Source organism: Bombus fervidus, chromosome 6 (assembly GCF_041682495.2).
Source record: "Bombus fervidus isolate BK054 chromosome 6, iyBomFerv1, whole genome shotgun sequence".
NCBI classification, from domain to species: Eukaryota; Metazoa; Arthropoda; class Insecta; order Hymenoptera; family Apidae; genus Bombus; species Bombus fervidus.
In genome coordinates, this window is record NC_091522.1 from 14444905 (window position 1) to 14464469 (window position 19565).

Here is a 19565-nt window from a genome sequence, read left to right on the forward strand (position 1 = left end):
CCTGTATATATGTACATACTCGTTCTCTTTGAATCGCCTACTCTTTTTCACCCTGTCACTACTGTCTCTGTCCTCTTGCTTCCCTTTCTATCTACCATTCAGTCTGAATATGTATTCTCTTTCCGATGGGTAAGCAAGCAGGCACGCACACATCGACGTGTCGAAGATCGGCAGTGAATTGGTGAATGCACGCATCGGACTCTCCTTGCCGACGTTCGTTCTTTCTTCAGTGCGTGCCTTACGCCTTACGCGGATAACGTAAAGTATTTGTTTCTTTCATATTATCTACGTGGCGTATTGTAGTGAATAATTTGCTTAAATTTCTGGATTACGAAAGGAAGTGAAAAGACTAATAGATACTTTTTGAAAATCGCTGAAATCAACAATGAATGTTGAGTTTGCTGCAACTGTGCTATTGAAATCATGTCAGTGCTCTGTTTGGTTTTTCGAGGGCCGACGTAACCAGTACCAAGAATAACGGACAATAATAAGTGTAAAACGGATCTTGATCTTATTTAAAAAGAATTGCATGATCAAATTTGGTGACTCAAGTGTTCATAGATCTTTCAAATGCAGATAAAAAGAAAGTTCCAATAAAAGTGAAAATTCGAAGTTTGGATTAATAAATTAATTGAATTATCATTTAAAAAGCGAGATTATAAAACCATAATGAATAATGTAATTAGATATAATACCACTTTTAGATGAATCCAAATAACTGGGAAAAATTTGATAGAAAATATTAAACTATGCGCAAATGTGTGTGATTTCGAAGTAATAACGACTATTCCGAATTTTACAATGTTGAACTTTTGTTTATAATATAATGAGTGTATAAGAGAAGCTGTATAATAGAACATAGAGAATTTTTTTTGTTCTAATAGGCGCGCTTTGGGCTAAATAAGCTTATAATATTTTTAGATGGCGTTATCTTCAGTTATGATCGGTTTACAAATTCTAGAGCATTGCTATATTTTAAAAAAACATCGACAGCTTTCATTTGTTTGAAATATACATATAAATTTTTATATATTATAAAATGGCGTAAGTAAGAGATGTACTTGTAATATATATCTCATTTTATTGTTTAATAAACAATTGATTAAATAACAAAAATTTACAAGAAGAAATGAAATCGTTTATCGAGGTTTGCAATGTTATATCTTTCGCGAACAGCTATACTGAAAATTCTAGGATTTTAATTTTCAGACATCCTTTGTGAAAATTTACGTAAAATTTACAAGATATGAAAGCTATTCAATACTTTACTTTACAAGACTTCAATCATAATTACTTTTAAACTTGTTTTATTAAATTATATATATTTAGTATTTAGCAAATTAAAAAATAGAAAACGTACAAATATGATAAAAAAAATGTCACATGTGCTAAACCTTAAAATCATGCAGTTCTTTTTACGAATATGTAGTTGGCCTTCAAACATTGACAGCTATTACACGTTGTTTGTATGTAATAGAGAATATCATTAGTGTACTAGTTTAACCATATTTATAAGAAAAATGAAACTACTCTTATACAAACGACAAAACAAGTAGATCATTTTTGTCAGTTTATTTATTTTTTATTATTAACTATTGATTGTACACTTTATTATTGATATTTTATCGAGGAGAATCAAATAAATATTGTATAACAAGTATTACAGGCTATATAGATGTATCTATGTATAAAAGCAAGTATCACACAAACACACACATAGAAGAACATATTAAATATATGTTTCATGTAAAATAAAATTTCTTCATAGAAAAATAATATTGTGCGAGTACGTGAACAAGGAAAATGAATTAGATTATTTGGCTATAGTATTGTTTTTAGGATATTGATTAGTTTGAAACTCTATAAAAGCATTCTGAAGTTGTTGTCCTGGTTCATGATTCACGAATGAGTTATATAGAGCCGTAGCCAGCTGAGAAGGTCCGGTTACTGGTTACCTGTTACCTGGACAAGTGTGCTGGCAACGGGCTTGTCCTAAAGTATCGACCGTGACAGTCGTTCCAGTCGATTCCAGTCACAGCTTTTAGATCGATAGTTTTCCGACAATATCGATCGATAGCTTCCTTTTGACTTTCGCAATCATGCATCCATTATTAAAATATACAGAAGTGTAAAAGTTGTTAAAAATGTTAAAAAGTACAAAAATTGTTATAATTTATTCTTTCTGTTACTAGTATTTCTCTACGAGTTTTGTAAAGGGACAGGCATCGTTCGGAAGAGTAATATTGCAGAAATGCTTCTGTGTCCTTCCGTCCCCGAGTACTAAAGGATTATGAATCAATTAATGAATGAATCATATTTTTTACCAACTCTGATATGATGTACGTAGTCAAATTTTTAATTTATATCGGTTATCAGTTCTTACTTACTTCTTCACCTACTAGATAATACCAGATAATAATTTGAACTATTATCAGTCGACAATAGATGCTAATGGATGATAATTGATACGACAATCGAATCGTTTTAGATGAAATGTTACTAAATAATAATAAAACTTAATGAATTTATGTAAATAATACTTATGATTGATATTGTATGCGTATTTTGGTAGGTATGAGGAATGATTCATGTTTATTTCTTCATTTTTATCACAATCACGTTAGTACTGTGGTAGTAGAATTAGTTTATAAATAATCGGAGTTCGCAAATTGTCTTTAGCATTACATCGTTAATGATTCCTAATAATATAACATCGTGGGTGAAGCTGCAACTTATTTTCCTCAACGACCCGGCATTCATACGTGTTTCTTTATACCGTAAGGTTAAACATCCATTTCAATCAGTTATTATTTTAAATCATGTCAGCTATATGGATATTTCATAACGTTGTTCAATATTTCCAAAATAGTGAGTCTGTCGTAGCATGTTCTACGGTTGACACAAAGAACTAAAGAAAGTAATTTGTGTAATAAATTTCTACATGAAAGAGCGGTTTTAGAATCAGTTTTCATCGCATCGAGATACGATGACGATATATATGTACTTGGTTTCCAAGTGAAGCGAACGTAGGAGAGGTTTAGATATTTGAAACGAAAAAGTACCGGCCTACTTGCTACTTCTAGGGGTTAAGTTAGCCTGATCGTAGAGATTTAAACATTTAAAACAATGCACAGGATTATTACTCTATTACAGATAAACGTTCATTTTTTCTTTGCAGTAGTTAACCATTACAGAATGACTTCGAGCGAAGATGGTGATTTGATCGATCTTGGAAACGATAGTTGTGTACCACGAGTATCGATTCAAGAATCATCGTCTGACGAGCAAGAACATCTTCTCGATGTGTGCCTACCGAAGTTAGAACAAGCATTGTCATTAACCAGGAAGCAAGAACAAGTACAATGCATAAATGACAACGGTGATGTATTAGTCACGTTAGGTCACGATCAAGTGGTACCGATTCGTAAAAGAATCGATGTCGTTTCATCCGATACGATAAAAAGGGTTCGTGACATTACCAGGAACTTAGAACCAGTTATAAGAAAGACTTGTTCCGACATTAATGAGGAGCATCAAGACACGGTTGATTATGGAAGTTCATCGGATAACAAAGACGGACATTATTCTAGTGAAAAGCTCGAAGACGATACGTTCGAGGCACAGGAGATCAACGATGCTTTCAATTTTCTCACGGAACACGATGACAACGATGATCCAGCTGAAGCGAAATGTAACCGTTATGACCAAGTTATAAATTCACATGGACTGATCCTATTAACCTCTCGTACCATAAAAAACGAAGATTTATTGAATTACCATGGTAAAAGTGCTTCACAAGCACTAAACTGCTGGAAAGCAGACACGGATTTAAATGATTCAGCTTTTGAATTATGTTCGGGCAACCCTTCTGAAAGTATTTCGAGGAAACCTAGATCTGATCCTGTTGATTACGAGCTTGGAGCGAGTAGCATTAATGTGGTTGAAAATCATTCCGAAGAACAAACGTTTGTACGAACAGCTAAAAGAAGATCATTTCAGCATACACATCGTAAATCTTGGACGGAAGGAACTACACTCAAAAATACAACACAGGATACATTTTCTCGGTTCGATAGGTCAACTAGTTTAAGAGGATATAATTACGCGTCATCAACTTCCAATGGCATCCATCGGCAATCCAGCTTTATTTCCAGGTACGATAATTTTACTACTTGTTTTCACGCTTCTTCACACGTAATGAATCGTCAGCTATTAGGAGCAGGAAATGTGACATCGTTGTTAACATTAATAATATATACGATAATTATTTAGTAGCGAGTTTATTCACAAATATTCCAGTTCCTAATTGAGCTGAATCCTTCAGATATGGTTAATATTTATCTTAAAGTTTAAAAGACTTTTGTTTAGTTTGTATAACAGTGCTTGTATAAAAATATAAATAAATATAGGTCCGACTTATCTCGTGTTTATTGGAGTAGAAAACGTTTCGTAAGTTATATTTTTATGAGTTGAAGTAAAGGTGAAGGGTCAGAGAGGGTCTTTCGATAGTTTACTCCAGTTTCTAGAGTATAGTTAAATCTTCCTTTTAATCTTCGAAATGCAAGGTGTTAGAACGTTGTTGATTTCCATCGAATTCATAGAGAAACGTAACATGTTAAATTCATGAGTTAAATTGAAATCAGTAATGTGATTGATAGAGACGGAGGATAGGCTGCTTTTACAGAGATTACGAGCAACGATGTAAATACATACTCGTACGCGCGTAATTTCGTTTCGAATCTCCGAAAAGATTCTCCGTCAGACAACACAGTGACTAGCCGGAAGTAATGGCACGAGTTGTGTGCGAGAAGCGTGGATTCAAGTCGACATTGAATAGATCTTTAAAAGTGGCACGTGTAGCCACGCCTGAGAAACAAAGGTTTGGTTTAAAACTTTCTCCATATGGCTTGTGCCTCGGACGTGTCTTCCTAAGGTATATAGTATTTTCTTATCATCTATAAGATATCTAGGTAGCACGCCTAACAAAGCCAGGAAGAATAATTTATATTCTTAAAGTATAATTTATATTCTCTCTTAAATTAAGATACGTAATAATTCTAAGATAAACACGGGAAACGATAAACTAAAAATCGTGATTGTCTACAGTTGTTCAACGGAGGAAGGATTGGAAACGAATGGAGAGGATCAAGAGGACGGATGTTCAGAATGTTCGGAAGTAGATTGGTCGTGGTTAGAGGAAGTAGAATGTCCGCGGGCTACGGAGTCGTTAGCACCCGGTGTGGTTGACGCGGTTCAGGAGAACACCGAAGGAGGGAATGCATCCCCCACCAGTGAAAACGCAAGACGCAGGCGCGGTCGCGAGCATCGTGCTACCGAGGCGGGCTGCAGTGCCGCGATGTCTGTCTCCGGGACAGTAAAGTCCCTAGTGGTCGGTGGTTCGCGATGGTTAACTTCCGATCCGCCGTCCGATTGTAACGGCAATAATCAAGATGAAAATGTACGTTGCAACGCGAGCAACGAAACCATCGATCGCGAAACACGTGACAACCCTACGCTTGTTAATTCTTGGGTACGGGCTTCGATGAGACGTTTGCGTCATTTGAGATTACCGGAAGAAACTGAACGACAACGAAACATTGATTTGAACAGTTGCCACGGAGCTGTCGTATCCGCGCCAAATTCTTTGCCAGATATCGCTTTAATCGCTCCAGAGATATTAGCTGCCCAAACAAACGGTACTTCCGGCACCCTCCTTAGGCCATCCAGCGCTCCTGTAAGAAACTCGAATAATTCAAACGTAGTGCCATCGCGGAGAGGCGGAAGACAATTTAGAGCAAGTCGATCGCAAAGAACGCGAAGTCGCGACATTACTTCGAGGCAAAGCAGCGTTTTATCGTCGACTACGGGCAGTGATACAACTGCTTCAGGAATCACGACATGCTCCAGCTCTTTTGGCGGTGCCTCTACGAGTCCACCTTCCAGCACGGCGACAAGTCCGCAACGCATCGCTTCCAGACGGTGAGATTTCCCTTTCTTGCTATTACTCGTTAAAGTTTTACCACGTCAACGATAGAAACCACTAGGACCCAGGAAAATATTCCATAGATCACACGTCTCCAACTATAGATCAAAACTTGGAACATAAAGTTACTAATGCTCGGTTTCTTATTTTTAATATTGTATTTTCCGAGGTTATTATTAAGGACAGTAAACTATTCCGTTCTAGATGCTTGCTAAATCCACGAACCGCATCTTTCATTCTCGTTTGTTCAATCTTATTGCCACACTCACCGGAAACGAGAATTCGCTTAACGAGTTAGTTGTTGGTCGTTACTCATCCATGCTTGACAGTACTTGCGCTTTAGATCCTTCTTACGCAAACCACCGGTACACTTCGTGGACAGAATAGTAGAAAAGTAATTTGAGAAATTATTTCTATGTATATAGATTTCTATGAATATCTTTATTGTATATCATTTACTTTTATCTAGTTTCACTTGGAAAGTAGTAACGTTCGTTCGTTTGTCAGCAACGAGATCGTCGAATCGACGTTGCAAGCAATTCTGGCTCGTTTCCTTCGTATTACGGCGTCTAATGTGTTGTGCGTTAAGAATTAAGCAACCGACGAATTCTTTCATTTTATGATTAATTGTGATTAAATGTGTAACTTGAAGATCTAGAACACGCGCGCGGTGCATGTCAGGAATGGTCAACGACGAAAGTTGCGATAATTGTTCGTTGTCCTGTGTACTGTTTAAACGTGCGCATGCTTTACAGTTTCGTCACGAATGCATGCGCTCGATGAAACGCGTTACGGTAAGAGCCTAACAAATAGATCTTATTTTCTTTCACGTATGTCGTTTAATCAATTTTCTTGCTACATACAACGCAGACAATCGATTTTGTTTCTCGTGTAGCGTTATAATCTTAAGATGGTTTTTCTTTTATATTTCGCTCTTCCCCGCTCTTAAAGCACGGAGTCGTCGAGAAACGGAGAATTTCAAAATTTGAATTACTTGTAATTAGTTCTTGCTGAAAAAAAAATATTACTAGCCGTTGCATGCTATTTAGTCAGGTTTATAAAGGCCAATGATCTCGATCGCACACAGATTGTTTCACCGTCGATGAACCGCGCAACCTGTTGCGCAATCCACTATTCTAATGTCGACATTCTAATGTCGTCGAACATGATCTTTTGGGAAAAAGTCGAGAGAACTTCCTTGCTAGTGTCTGTTCGACGTGAGAAAATTTCACTGTTTTCAGAGATTCGTGCTTCGACCGCAACAATTTCATTTTTTCCATCCACAGAGTTATATCAGCTTTGCGTTGATGTAGGTTTGACAATTGATCGACAAATAGATCAATTTAATCCGATACTCATACATATATACTCGATCCGTACTCTAACATTTACGAAACCATTGTAATTTAACCTGGCCACTTTCTCCTGTAATTCGATGGTTAGAACGCACGTATGCAATTGAACAAGAAAACAGATCAAAGTTTCGCTGGTTGTTTGAATGTACTTACCAAAGTTCACGATGCGATTTTTCCGTCACTGAAGCATATTTCCTGTTGGTTTATTAATTTCATTTATGGACTTAATAAATTAAGAATCGAGAGGGTTCAAAGAAACGAATGATTTCTGGACCGTGACTGTTCGTGATGCTCTTAAATAAATACCTATTCCATTAATATTCCACTTACTCGTATATTTATTTTAAACGATATTTATTTCGTTTATAGCGACACGCGATGTATTTTTATATCCTCGCATTTCTATATTAATCACATTTTACCGATTCTTAACGAAACCTTTCGCCACTTGTTCAAAATATAATTATATATACGAATTATTTAGAGAATAAGATTCATAGAGCATTAATACATTCGTTAGAGTGTAAATACGTACATTCTTCGTATGCTAATGCAGAGTGTAACGTGTAATTGTATTGATTCTTAAACAATGAATGTTGTTTTTGGGTCAGTGGTAGCATAGGAATATCACAGCTCCAGGTCAACGGTACTGCCTGGTGTAGCTCCCTTAACGGTATATCGGTGCTATAATTGTGTTATTTTTCTTAAAGTTTTATAATTGACTGGTTTCGTTAAACTCATCTGAGATCTGATTAGTAAGACGCATAAAAAGAAAGATTAAACACGGTACGATTATTAACTATTATTATAGCTGATTATATAACAAAAATTTCATAGATTTATAGAAACAAAAGGATGTGTGTTCCGCTTGGATATTAGATTAATCTGCACGTATACCACCGACATCTCCTCTTCTTGATTATTTCCCAAGTGAGGTGTTTATACTAATGTACTTGACAAACAGACATTAAGTACATGTTCGTAACAACGGTGCCAACCACAAGACATTTCGTATCTTCGCAACGAATGGAAAAATCAGGGAATGAAAAAGGAACGTATGAAATTTTGTATCATAATGGAAAGATTCGATATATATAAAATTAGTTGACCTTTTTATGATATCTGTCGTAGAAATCAGAAAGACTTACTTTTTTCTTAGATGCGGTTAACGAGCGTATGAGTAACCGGTTTCTCTCGTGTTTGCTTTGTATCTTTCATTTCTTTGAGAAGTTTGAAAAAACTTGTTTTTTCGAAGGTAAAACTATCGAAACAGTTAATTAGAACAACAAATAAGAGAACAAACACGTACTTGTTACATTTATGATGCGATAACTGTAGCATGGAGTATTCGGAGAAAGTTAGAAATACGGCTAAAATATACGCACGATTTTGATACGATGCTAGACAATTAGAAACTGGAAGTTCTACGATAGTTCGAATACAATGTGGTTCTTTTCACGACATTCTCGTGCTTGAAAAAGATAACGTTATCAGGCTAAACATGTAACCTTCCTTTTCTCTTTCTCCGCTCTCTTTTTTTCATTTCTCTACCGCGTCATGTAGTAGCCAGAGTGCGTGACTTCGTTCGCTTCGGTTCACCTTCCTACTCATTGTCATTGTTTGTACTATGTTGAATGCAATTGCGTACGTGCCTGGTAGGATACATGCATACAATGAATGTGAAATACTGGCCGAAACTTGACTCGCGAATGTCAATTGTGAAATGTTCTTTTAACGGTAACGGTCGTATTTTATCGGCGATTATTTTCCCATAACTCTAACAATTCGACGCTTTCTTGAAAAAATAATGTAATTTCGATCATTTAGATCCTATCGCATGTGACACCTGAGAATGCCATCAAATGGTCGTTTAACAGAATGAGATATCGTTATTCGGTAAAGTAGAACGATAGAGACTCGCGTGGAAACAAATTTTTACGAAGTTACGTGGAACGAAAGAGTTAACCTACTAATAACTACGTATAATGATCATCCGTATCGCGGGTTGTTCTCTTCCTATTTATATTCAACGATATGTACGTAACGATCAGTCTATAAGCGTGTTTCGTGGTCAAAATCGAAGATTTCTGTTTGGAAAGGTTTTCCTCTTTATGGAAGACGAATATCGACGTGTTAAATGCCAATAAGCGATTGACGACGATCGATCGTAATTTTGATTATTTTGACGAATGATCAAGCACGCAAGCGTAAATATGCACGTGCGTTCATCTACCTTGTTCGTCACGTGACTCTAACCGAGTACAGTTATACATTGGCTTCGGAGGGATCCCACGTACATACATACGGTTCACCGGGAATAGTGTATTCAGTATAGCAAGTCGTTGGAAGCACGAATGATCGTGGAATCTTTGGAAGTTTGATCGCGGTAATGCGACAATTTGTTCCTGAGTGTTCATCGAAGACAACGACGTCGTATTAACTGGTTCCTATATCGGTTGTTTGTGCATCAGTTTTGTGTAACTGTTCCACGGTGTCGGTAATTCCTTTCGAACGCTTTTTACCTTACTCGCCTTACTTTCATGCGTATCTTAAAAACGAAAGAGATCGGAGAAATTAAAAGTAACGACGATAATAAATGTCGATGTTGCATTGCTTCTTTCGCGGCGTTTTACTACTGATCGATAATTCGCACAAAGAGACAAGTTTGCTCCGAATACCGTGGTATATATCTGAACCGCTATCGACTAACTACATTCCATTTCGTATTCGTGTCAAAAATAAAAGAATGTTTCTACAAAGATACAAATTTTTTGCGATTTTCTAAACTGTGCGCTGGTCACAGCAAAAGAATTTTATTTTGAAAAAAGGTCCTATGATGTCATACCCGTGATAATTAATACGAATGTCGTTTTTGTATACATATAGCTTCGTGGAGAAATTCAGAGGAACGAAGGATATCAATGAACACGTACGAAACGATGACTATATCTTTCAAGGGTTTTGCCCGAAGCGTCGTATTAGTTGGCAAATCCCGGTAAGCGCTGGTTGCCTTAGTTGTAGAATCGATCGTCGTACTAAGAAGCCATATGCCTCGGTAAACTTTTTGAATGTTGGTTTATAAAAATTCTGTAATAGACGAGATTTGTTACTCTTTTTAAGAGAGTCCGGTCATTTTTTTACCCGAACGGATGATCGAACGAAAGTGATTTGAATTAGCGGCTCTATTGCACCTGCAACTTTGTGATAGATGGATCGAAAACTTTTGCCATTTTCGTTAAAAGGAACGAACGATCGAAAATCAACACGGTTCTTCGATCGATTATCGTGCGTAAAAGCAACAGCAGTGCAGTGTGTTTAATATCAATCGATTACGTCAAAACGCCTGAACTACAAAGTGAAGTTGAAAATATTTGGAGAACACTTTGCGAAACGAATACGTTTGACCTTACACTTTGTCGATTAAATAAATTGCATACCGCGTGACACGATTAATATTACCGAATCACTGACCAAACGTTTCGAACATAAAACAAACGCGCGTGAAGAATATCTTACGAATACGAAGAACACGAACACAAACTGGAAAAAAATAGAGGAACAAACACGTTGCTTTGCGTGAATGTGAAAATAGACCAACGACCTATCTTGAGATCGAGAGAATAGTAGAAGACGAACGAAACCGTAAAATCGTTTCTCAAAAGCGAGATCCCGTGACGCCGGGATGGCACAGTTTTGAAATTCGATTGTTCTTACCTCGTTAAATGCAGAGCGTTGAAACCTTGAACGACTGTGAAATTTAATACACGATTTTCTGATATCGTGTAATTATTTCTTCAAAATTTGTTAATCTTGGGAAATCGATCGATCGAAAATTTGTCGTGAAACTTAGTTTCATTATATGTATCAATTGTTACTGGTAGAACGACTTTTGAAGAAAGAGGATAGAATAATAAAACCGACTGAACGAAGAGGAAAATCGATCTCAACTCCGTGGAAACGAACGGTCATCGACATCATTGGCGTAACATGTATTCATGATGAACCACGATCCAACGATTTGTCGCCAATACTTTTACTGTAGTCAACGTAGACATCGTATCAGGTATATCCTACGATTGTAAGAGTTTCTTATACCGATTTGTTACGGTTATCCGATTAATTACGTAGATAAACAGTCGTTCGACGATCTGATTTTTTCGATGATGTTACCTAGCAAATTTTAAGTTGTAAATTATATCTAACTACTGTAACGATATTTAATTTACTTCAGTGACAAATTTAATCTTTTATAGATTGAGCCAAGAGGAATTATAACGATCATCGATGAGTTGTTTCCCTTGAGAAATCAAGTTAAGACCTTGAAGCTAGACAGTTTTATTATCAAGGCTCCGAAACTGATCATACTTAGCTTTTAGAAAGAAAAAAAAAACATCAAGATAGGAAGACAGCGATCGTTTCAAAAGAAAATGACTCGTATAATAATAATATTAGTTCAGTATCAAGTTTGTCACTGATCAATTACGAATCGTTTTGAAACATACTATTACTATCCTACGTACTTGATGCAGCTATTTGCCGAAGCTAAACGTGTTTCACTAACTGTTTTTGTCGGGAAGGTTTAATAATACGGGTATCCGCAGTATAGTATACACTATTAAGTGTACATATTACGCTGAAAGCTTACTCAGAGCACAAGATCTCCGTCGTTCCCACGATTTCATTGTACGTACGCTGTAATATACGCGATTGGCAACAATCGTTAGAAGCACAAATATCTAATTCTACAAACGTTGTTTTTGTCTGGAATTTTTATAGTCAAAGAAACAAACTCCATCGAGTGGTAAATTTAGTCTGACGCAATGATCGTGCCGAAGCTACTGTTCGCGTGTTTCTAATCTTCTATATTATTTGGACACGCCACTAAAGATATCGTGGTCATTAGAAGTGGTCAGTTTATTGATTAATCGATAGAACATTTTAACCTTGCTTTTCTCTACCATTGGAGTTTCAAGATTCGAAAGTTCACGACTAGTTTTCAAATTTTCAGGATTCAAAGAGATCAGTTATATAACGTTAAAGTCAGTCTAAACGTATTTCTACGCCTTTAATGTTAATAATTTACAGAATAGTAATCGGAACGGGCTATTTTGTCGCTTATGGAACAATTATAAAAACTTTATATTCGTTTTAGATGAACGTAAGAATGGTGGAGAACAATCGATCAATATTGAAAGGAGTTTCAATCTTGATCGAACGAACGACAAGACAGTCTGGTAATAAGCATTCGTTAACCAGAATCGACACAATCTTCGCATTCATACGTATATGAATAATTCACGAATTGTCGTTTAAAACGTCAGGAGAATTGCGAGATTGGTGCAATGAAGGTGGCACAGACATACTAACTCCTTCGTATTCCTCACGCAAAACAAGGTCGAGTTGTGTCTTTAAGTTGAAATCCAGTAGGAATGTTCGGTTTCTTTTAGGTATTCATCTCTCTATTCCGTGATAACGGTACATTGATGATTCTCGATCTTTTATCGATGCTGGCAACAATCCTAGCTCCTACTTATTATAAATTGTTTCTTTATTTTCTTCTTTTCTTCTCTACGCTTAATTCGTACTCGTATTTCACAGTTTATTGTACAGTGACCAAATGATATAGACGTACAGTTAACATTACGGCACATAAGGTTTAAAAGTGACAGTATACGAATGCAAATACTCTGTAATATAAATCTCGTATTCGATGTCTCACGATTGAATCCTAATATAGGCTTTCATTTGTCGCAACGCAGTCTCGATCGACCGTGAATATTCTTCGGCAAGAGCGACAAATAAGATACAATTACGTTCGACCCAGTTTTACGACAAATCGATACGACCTTTAACATGATTGTTTTACATACTCTTATCAGCAGCTGTCAGCCATGCTGTGGTATATTTAACATTGTAACCATTACTTGTGCAGCATACTATTTTGTTTTACTATCTACCTCTCAGGCGATGAGCTGTAATTCCTTAATTAATTTGTTACCTTTTTTTATACTTTGTTTATTATATGCGGAAGAAGTTAAACGGATGCAATAGTATTGGTTACTTTCTTGTTCTCTTTTGATTTCGTTTTTTTTTTACGGAACAATGTGTTTGTTTAGAATATGTGACAGACAGAGAGACGTTGATAGGGATGAGGATAGAGGAGAGGATGAGGATGAGGATGCTAATCCATTGGGAAAATGGCCACATGCTCTTAGTCCAGCCTTGGCGTGTCTTAGTTGCACCCTTGGTCTTTTTAATATAAGTAGATTTTCTATTCTTAGTGTACAATTTGGAGGTGAGTGTAGAAATTGATATTACATAAATACTTGTATAAACTACTACTCAATTTTATCCATTATCATCGCATCTTTAATTGTCTTTTTCTTTCAGCAAATTTCATTGTACAGTTCCTGATTTTGTCTTTGGTATTGGGTATTCCACTTTTGACGTTGCACGTGTGTCTCGGTCAAAGATTGGCGGCTGGGTCCGTAGATATGTGGAAGATTTCACCCCTCTTTCAGGGCGTTGGTATAGCTCTTCTAATTGCACAAGCATTCATCGGTATCTACAGTATCGTTGGTGTATCCTGGATGTTCGTCTACTTTAGGTGTGTTGATTTGTTTATAATTTTGATAAATTTTGTGATAAGATTTCTTATGATAAATTGTTCATTTTAAGAAAGACCAATAATAACGAGAGAATATTTTTATAATCTTTTTCAGAGATTCATTTATAACGAAGCAGGATAAATACCGATGGGCAGAACCGTTTTCCTTGTACAGAGAAGATAAACCTACACAGAATAATAGTAATTTGCATAAATTATATGAGACAGTACCAGATTATTTTAGCGGAGTTGTCTTGCAAAGAAATCATTTAAACGAATCAGATCCCGGTGTCGTAACGTTAAAGTTTCAAGTGGCTTTCAATTTAGCTGTTGTATGGATGATCGTGTTCGTATCATTAAGCAAAGGTATTTTATGATTTTACCAAACGATATACATATCTGTTTTCATTATTGTTTTTTTTTTTTTTCTAATATTTGATAATTGTTTTAGGTTTGAGATCTTATGGCAAAGTAGTATATGTTTTTACGTTGGTGCCTGTATTTGGTACACTAGTTCTTTGTACGAAATTACTTGGCCTTACGCCATCAGGCTCTGTACACCAACTTTTTCCTGCCACTGTGTGGACTGAGTTTTTCATTAATGGCAAATCATGGGTAGCAGCATCCATCGAGGTTTTCCTCACTTGGGGATTACTTGGTGCAGCTGCTATGCAGGTAATTACGACGTACTGTGATGTGATGTAAAAATGGAATTTTTACTTGAGGATATTATTGTTCTTCTAGATAGCTGCTCATAATAAGCACAAACATCTATTACAACGAGATACGAGTCTAGTGATCGTATTAACTCTCGCAGTTCTACTTCTCGCAGCTTTTCTGGCAAATACTTGCGTGCAAGTTTTGCGACATCATGGATATATTTACATACCTAGCTCATTTGGTAAGCAAGTAACAGCTCATTATCAACTCAAACGAAGATCTCAAAATTTAAGCGTAATAAATTTCTGTTTCAGAAAGAATATCATCGTATATGTTTATGCGACCTGTGAACCAGCCGGCACCACCGGGATATAGCAGTACACCAGAAAGATTTATGGCACATGCGTCGTTTATTGTTGGCGAACGTATAACTCGCCCTGGTGCAGACTTTAGTGTTGAATCTGGTTATCAAGCCTTGAGATTTTCGACTGAATTGGTTCCTGCAACGTTAGCGTTACTAGGCACTGAACAAGTATCACCATTTTGGGCAGTTCTTTTCTATTTTATTCTTATCCTATTTGGAATAGCTCAACAGGTATTCAATTCAAAATATATGATAAACCAAAATCGAAAATACAAAAGTTTCATTGTTATAGCTGGCAATATGGCATTGTGTAATAACTGGTATTATGGCAATTAATGCAAAAATGATGAAGTTATGGGAAACTACTATTACATTCTTCAGTTGTGCTTGTGCTTATATACTAGGCTTACCCATGGCTACCGAGGTAAATATAATTATTTACATTTACTTGGTAATTTTTAATTTTCCAATACATTTGTGCAATATTTCGAACTGAAACTTGGAGTAAATTTCAATAAAATAATATTTGTTAATGTATGATTATATCGTCACTACTAAAGATAAATTAAGTCGCTGTTCTGTTCAAGCGTTCAAGAGGATTTAAAATTCTCTTCTTATCAGACAGACCATGTAATATTCTATTTATACAGATAACGATTATCATTCCAAGCACTGAAATGATTAAGTATTTCATCAGTATCGTTGGAGTCACCGTGCGTTTCAGAAAATGAGTAATCGTGTTAATTCTATAGTACGGCGAAGCGTACCTTGTTACTTTTGTAATGATTTTTTCGAGGAGAAATATCTATACGATCACGTGAAACATTGCGGATCGGTTTTAGAAGAATGTTCTTTCAAATGTGGAGTTTACGTACCTCGAAAAAATATGGAAGATCATCGAAAAACATGCAGAAATTTTACGAAAGAGAATAATGAAATGAAGGAAGTTCAAGATTCTTTATGGAGAAGTAAAGTGTTCTCTGCTCTAAGATTGCTTCGTTCTGTAATAAACCACGAGGAAAACGAACGCAAAATTCTCCAGGGTAATATGTCTCAATGTTTAAAATTATTGAACTCTCAACAAGAATTGATTAATTCCTTCCGGTTTCAAGTTGCGGAAACGACAAAAGTATGTTATCAATATAATACAACGTTAAATCAAAGATTAAATGATTTAGAAGTAACTAGTGACAACATGGAACAGCGCACCAGCTTAAGTTTTCAACGTATCTCGGAACAACTGAAACTTTTACACGGTGAATTGACTAATGAACAAAGTAAGCATAATAAAGTACTTGGTGATTGGTACATAGAATTAAATGATCTAAAAGCTTTCGTAACAAAAGAGAATGTACACATAAATAACATATGGCAAGAACAACAGCAATCAATTCACGATCTTAAGCTAGAATTAGAAATGAGATGTAAGAATTCGAAGGAATTAGTGGATCAACAAAAATATATAATTGAGAAAATAAAAAATTTAGAAGAAGAAATAGAACGGCAATCAGAAACCTCAACTAGCCAGAAAAGTAATATTAAAGGGTTGAAGTTTCAAATGAAAGAAAATCTAAAGTATCTGGAGGAATTGATTACGGATAATTCAAAATTAAATATTCCGGAATTGGTCGAGTGTCCATGTAAACAGGAATGTTTTGAACAGTATTCAAGTAATGGTCGTCTTTTATGGAGAATTGACCGTTATAAAGAAAAAATGACCGAAGCAAAGGAAAATGACTGCGTGCTTTATAGCCCAAAATTTTTAAATAAAGAATATGGATATACTTTGAGAATGAAGCTATTTCTAAATGGTATAGGACAGTGGAAAGATCGACATATTATCGGATGCTTACAAGTTGAAACCGGAAAATGGGATCCATTGTTGGATTGGCCTTGTGTCCTTAGAGCAACAGCTACATTGAGAAATCAAGAAAATCCAGCAAACGATATAAAAAAAATTGTTAAAGCTATAGGGCAAGATAAATCGAACTCTGAAGACATGAATAAAGAAGCTGGAATTTATATGTTTATCCCGCATACAACTTTAACTCGATATTCTGGATATGTTAAAGACAATGCATTGTTTTTAGATATTCAAGTGAAAGATATAAAAACTAGTATCTCCACGCCATCTCTAACGTCATAAATAGCCGCAATATTAAAGCAAATTATTAATATAAACATTGAAGAAAATGCGCGTATCTATGAATTGTACAATGTAGTTATCCTTAAACAACAGTAAAAGTAGATTTTGTTTGTCTTATAGGAATTTAATCATTTGTTTATAGTTGGGCATACACGTCGTATATTATCTAGACTACACAATTGGTGGTACATGGTGGATAATGATCTTATACTTGGTGCAAGTTGGTGCTGTATTCGCAGTGCGCGGACGTCCACATAGTGGTGAAGCGGTAGTAGCCGAGTTGTTTCCTCCAACTGGTCGATGTCTCAGACACTGGGCTGGTCCTCTTCTCTCATTCACATGGAACGTTATACTGCCTGTTATTCTTATGGTATGTTTTTATCAAAATATTTATACGTTAAAAAAAAGATAGCAATATCGTAAGCAAGTTATTGATTTAAATTCAACAGGTACTTAGCATTACAGTATTTAAAAATGCTGGATTTCGAGAACTTTATTCTTACCGACGTACCGCTAGAGAGTACTGGACAGTTTGGGCAAAACAACTCGGAGCTACGATTCAATTAGTACCAATATTGACGATACCGGCAGTGGCGATTATACAAACATGTCGATACTTGAACAACGGTCCACCCGATATTTTTGATGTAAGAATTCGATACAATTTTAACAAACTAGTATAATAATTATTAAATAATATTTTTTACTTTCCATTTTAACATACTAATATACATTTGACATCAATTTTTGTTTGTGCTAACATTAGAACAATCAAGTGGAAGTTAATATAAATCACTGCGAACAATGTAATGGTGTAAGTTTTCTAATCGTGTGTATGTCTTACATCCACTGTTTTTATACATAGAAATAAATTTTTATTTTGAACTTATTTATAATTAATATAGGTAATTTTCAAAAAAATTTTAATTTCACAGAGAATTCAATTATTGTATCGACCATCTTTGGAGCCGGATGACCCACGAGATGCGCAAACACATACTGGAAACGATATGAGTACCAGCATTCACGGCAATGGTATCGTACATACAACGACGGAAGTACCATTTGAAGATCCACCGCCAAAATATACACCTCCTCCGAGTTACACTACCGCAACGGGAGCGAGAATAGCAAAGATGTTGCGGCAAAGTTTTCGAAGAAGTGTACGTCGAATAGCGAATGTGCTCGGTGAGAGCAGTACTCCGAGACAGAGACCGGCGCTACAACCTCCACCTCCTGATTACGCCACTGTACTTGTAGAAATGAATCAAAGTAGGCAAACCCAAGATGTAACAATTCATATAACTGAAGCAAGAAACGAAAACATCAATTCAAACACTCAAAGTAATGCTACTGAAAGACATAGACCTAATACGATAGATAGATCAACAAGAATCGGTGTGGTAGAACGCTCGATAGAAAGAACGCATTCGACGCTCGAAAGACCTCGTCGACCTTGTATGACTTCATCGAGCAGTTCTAATTTAACTGCGGCCGATGTGGCTAATTTACTTCGTAGTAGCATTAGGAGAGGGACTACGCGAACTCAACAGTCCCTGCGTAGGAGTTTCTGCCACGACGAATCAACGGTAGCAGCGTCCGTTGAAAATCTAGTCGAGGCTGCAGCGCCGATCGGTGAAGAATCCTTGGTCCTTCCAAAGGACGTGTCTCTAGTCTCTAATGAACAGGCTAACAGTAATAGCGACGATAAAAAGACTGCCGAAGAAACGGATGATTCTGTTTCTGTGATATAGACTATATCTTTCTTTTGAGCATATAAGAAGAATAATCAGCTGGTTATTTAATTTCTGCTGCATAGTGTTACGGTGATTTATTCCTCGTTTAACTTGTATTCAATATTCATTTTCGCAAGCTATTCTACGAAAGATAAACAAGTTGCTGATGATTTCATCGATCAATGATCGAAAAAATAATTTTATCTTTCAGACTGAATTCAGTATTTTCTAATCTTGTCACACTTGACAAATAAGTGCATAATCTCATCACTTTAATTACCGTGACAATTGTATAACGCGCAAATGAAAATTGGATAGCTATAAGCAGTGAAACATATAATAAACTCGTTTTGTTACTTACTACAATAGACATCGATTTTATATTGTATATGTTGAACTTTATTGAGGTTCAATTTGCTTTCAATCAGTCTATTTTAGCATTTTGGCATTTTCAATCGAGACTGTGTAACTAAAATATTTATGTAATATATACTACTGTAACATTTTAGTAGTTTTATGATATTAGTGTACATACTATTTTAACGAATCATAAATTCGCTTATTAAGCATTTTCTTCATTAACCATGATGGTTGTCTAATGTTACAATAATATAATCCGTCCAACATTCATCAAAGCCTATGTGTATTAGTTTTTGTGCAATGGTTAAAAAATATATACGGCGTATTCTTTTATTTTAAAATATTGCAAAAAAA

General features: G+C 35.8%; 2 protein-coding genes across 8 annotated transcripts; both read left to right on the forward strand.

Moving 5' to 3' along the window:
• Positions 1 to 18: 18 nt before the first annotated feature.
• On the forward strand, positions 19 to 19433 carry Bdg (sodium-dependent transporter bedraggled). 7 transcript variants are annotated; one of them, XM_072005324.1, is made up of 14 exons: positions 19 to 1044; positions 3179 to 4154; positions 5107 to 5979; positions 13455 to 13633; positions 13729 to 13945; positions 14061 to 14311; positions 14397 to 14620; positions 14690 to 14846; positions 14920 to 15200; positions 15262 to 15393; positions 17258 to 17485; positions 17565 to 17762; positions 17882 to 17929; positions 18051 to 19433. In XM_072005324.1, the coding sequence occupies exons 2-14, from the start codon at positions 3196 to 3198 to the stop codon at positions 18867 to 18869; spliced, it is 4566 nt and encodes a 1521-aa protein (XP_071861425.1). In that variant the 5' UTR covers positions 19 to 1044; positions 3179 to 3195; the 3' UTR covers positions 18870 to 19433. The 7 variants fall into 7 exon arrangements, with proteins under 7 accessions (XP_071861425.1, XP_071861426.1, XP_071861427.1 ...); XM_072005325.1 differs by having other exon boundaries at positions 19 to 678; XM_072005326.1 differs by having other exon boundaries at positions 19 to 493.
• On the forward strand, positions 15400 to 17370 carry LOC139988223 (TNF receptor-associated factor 3-like). Its single transcript, XM_072005376.1, has 2 exons — positions 15400 to 17187; positions 17236 to 17370. Exon 1 carries the CDS (start codon positions 15697 to 15699, stop codon positions 17113 to 17115), a length of 1419 nt encoding a protein of 472 aa, XP_071861477.1. The 5' UTR covers positions 15400 to 15696; the 3' UTR covers positions 17116 to 17187; positions 17236 to 17370.
• Positions 19434 to 19565: the final 132 nt, after the last annotated feature.

Coding starts and splice junctions, on each gene's coding strand:
- LOC139988223 (XM_072005376.1), top strand. CDS start 15,697: ATGAGTAATCGTGTTAATTCTATAGTACGGCGAAGCGTACCTTGTTAC.
- Bdg (XM_072005320.1), top strand. CDS start 3,127: ATGCACAGGATTATTACTCTATTACAGATAAACGTTCATTTTTTCTTT. Junction 14,847..14,919: donor TTACATACCTAGCTCATTTG/GTAAGCAAGTAA, acceptor TTTCTGTTTCAG/AAAGAATATCATCGTATATG. Junction 17,930..18,050: donor ACTGCGAACAATGTAATGGT/GTAAGTTTTCTA, acceptor TTAATTTCACAG/AGAATTCAATTATTGTATCG.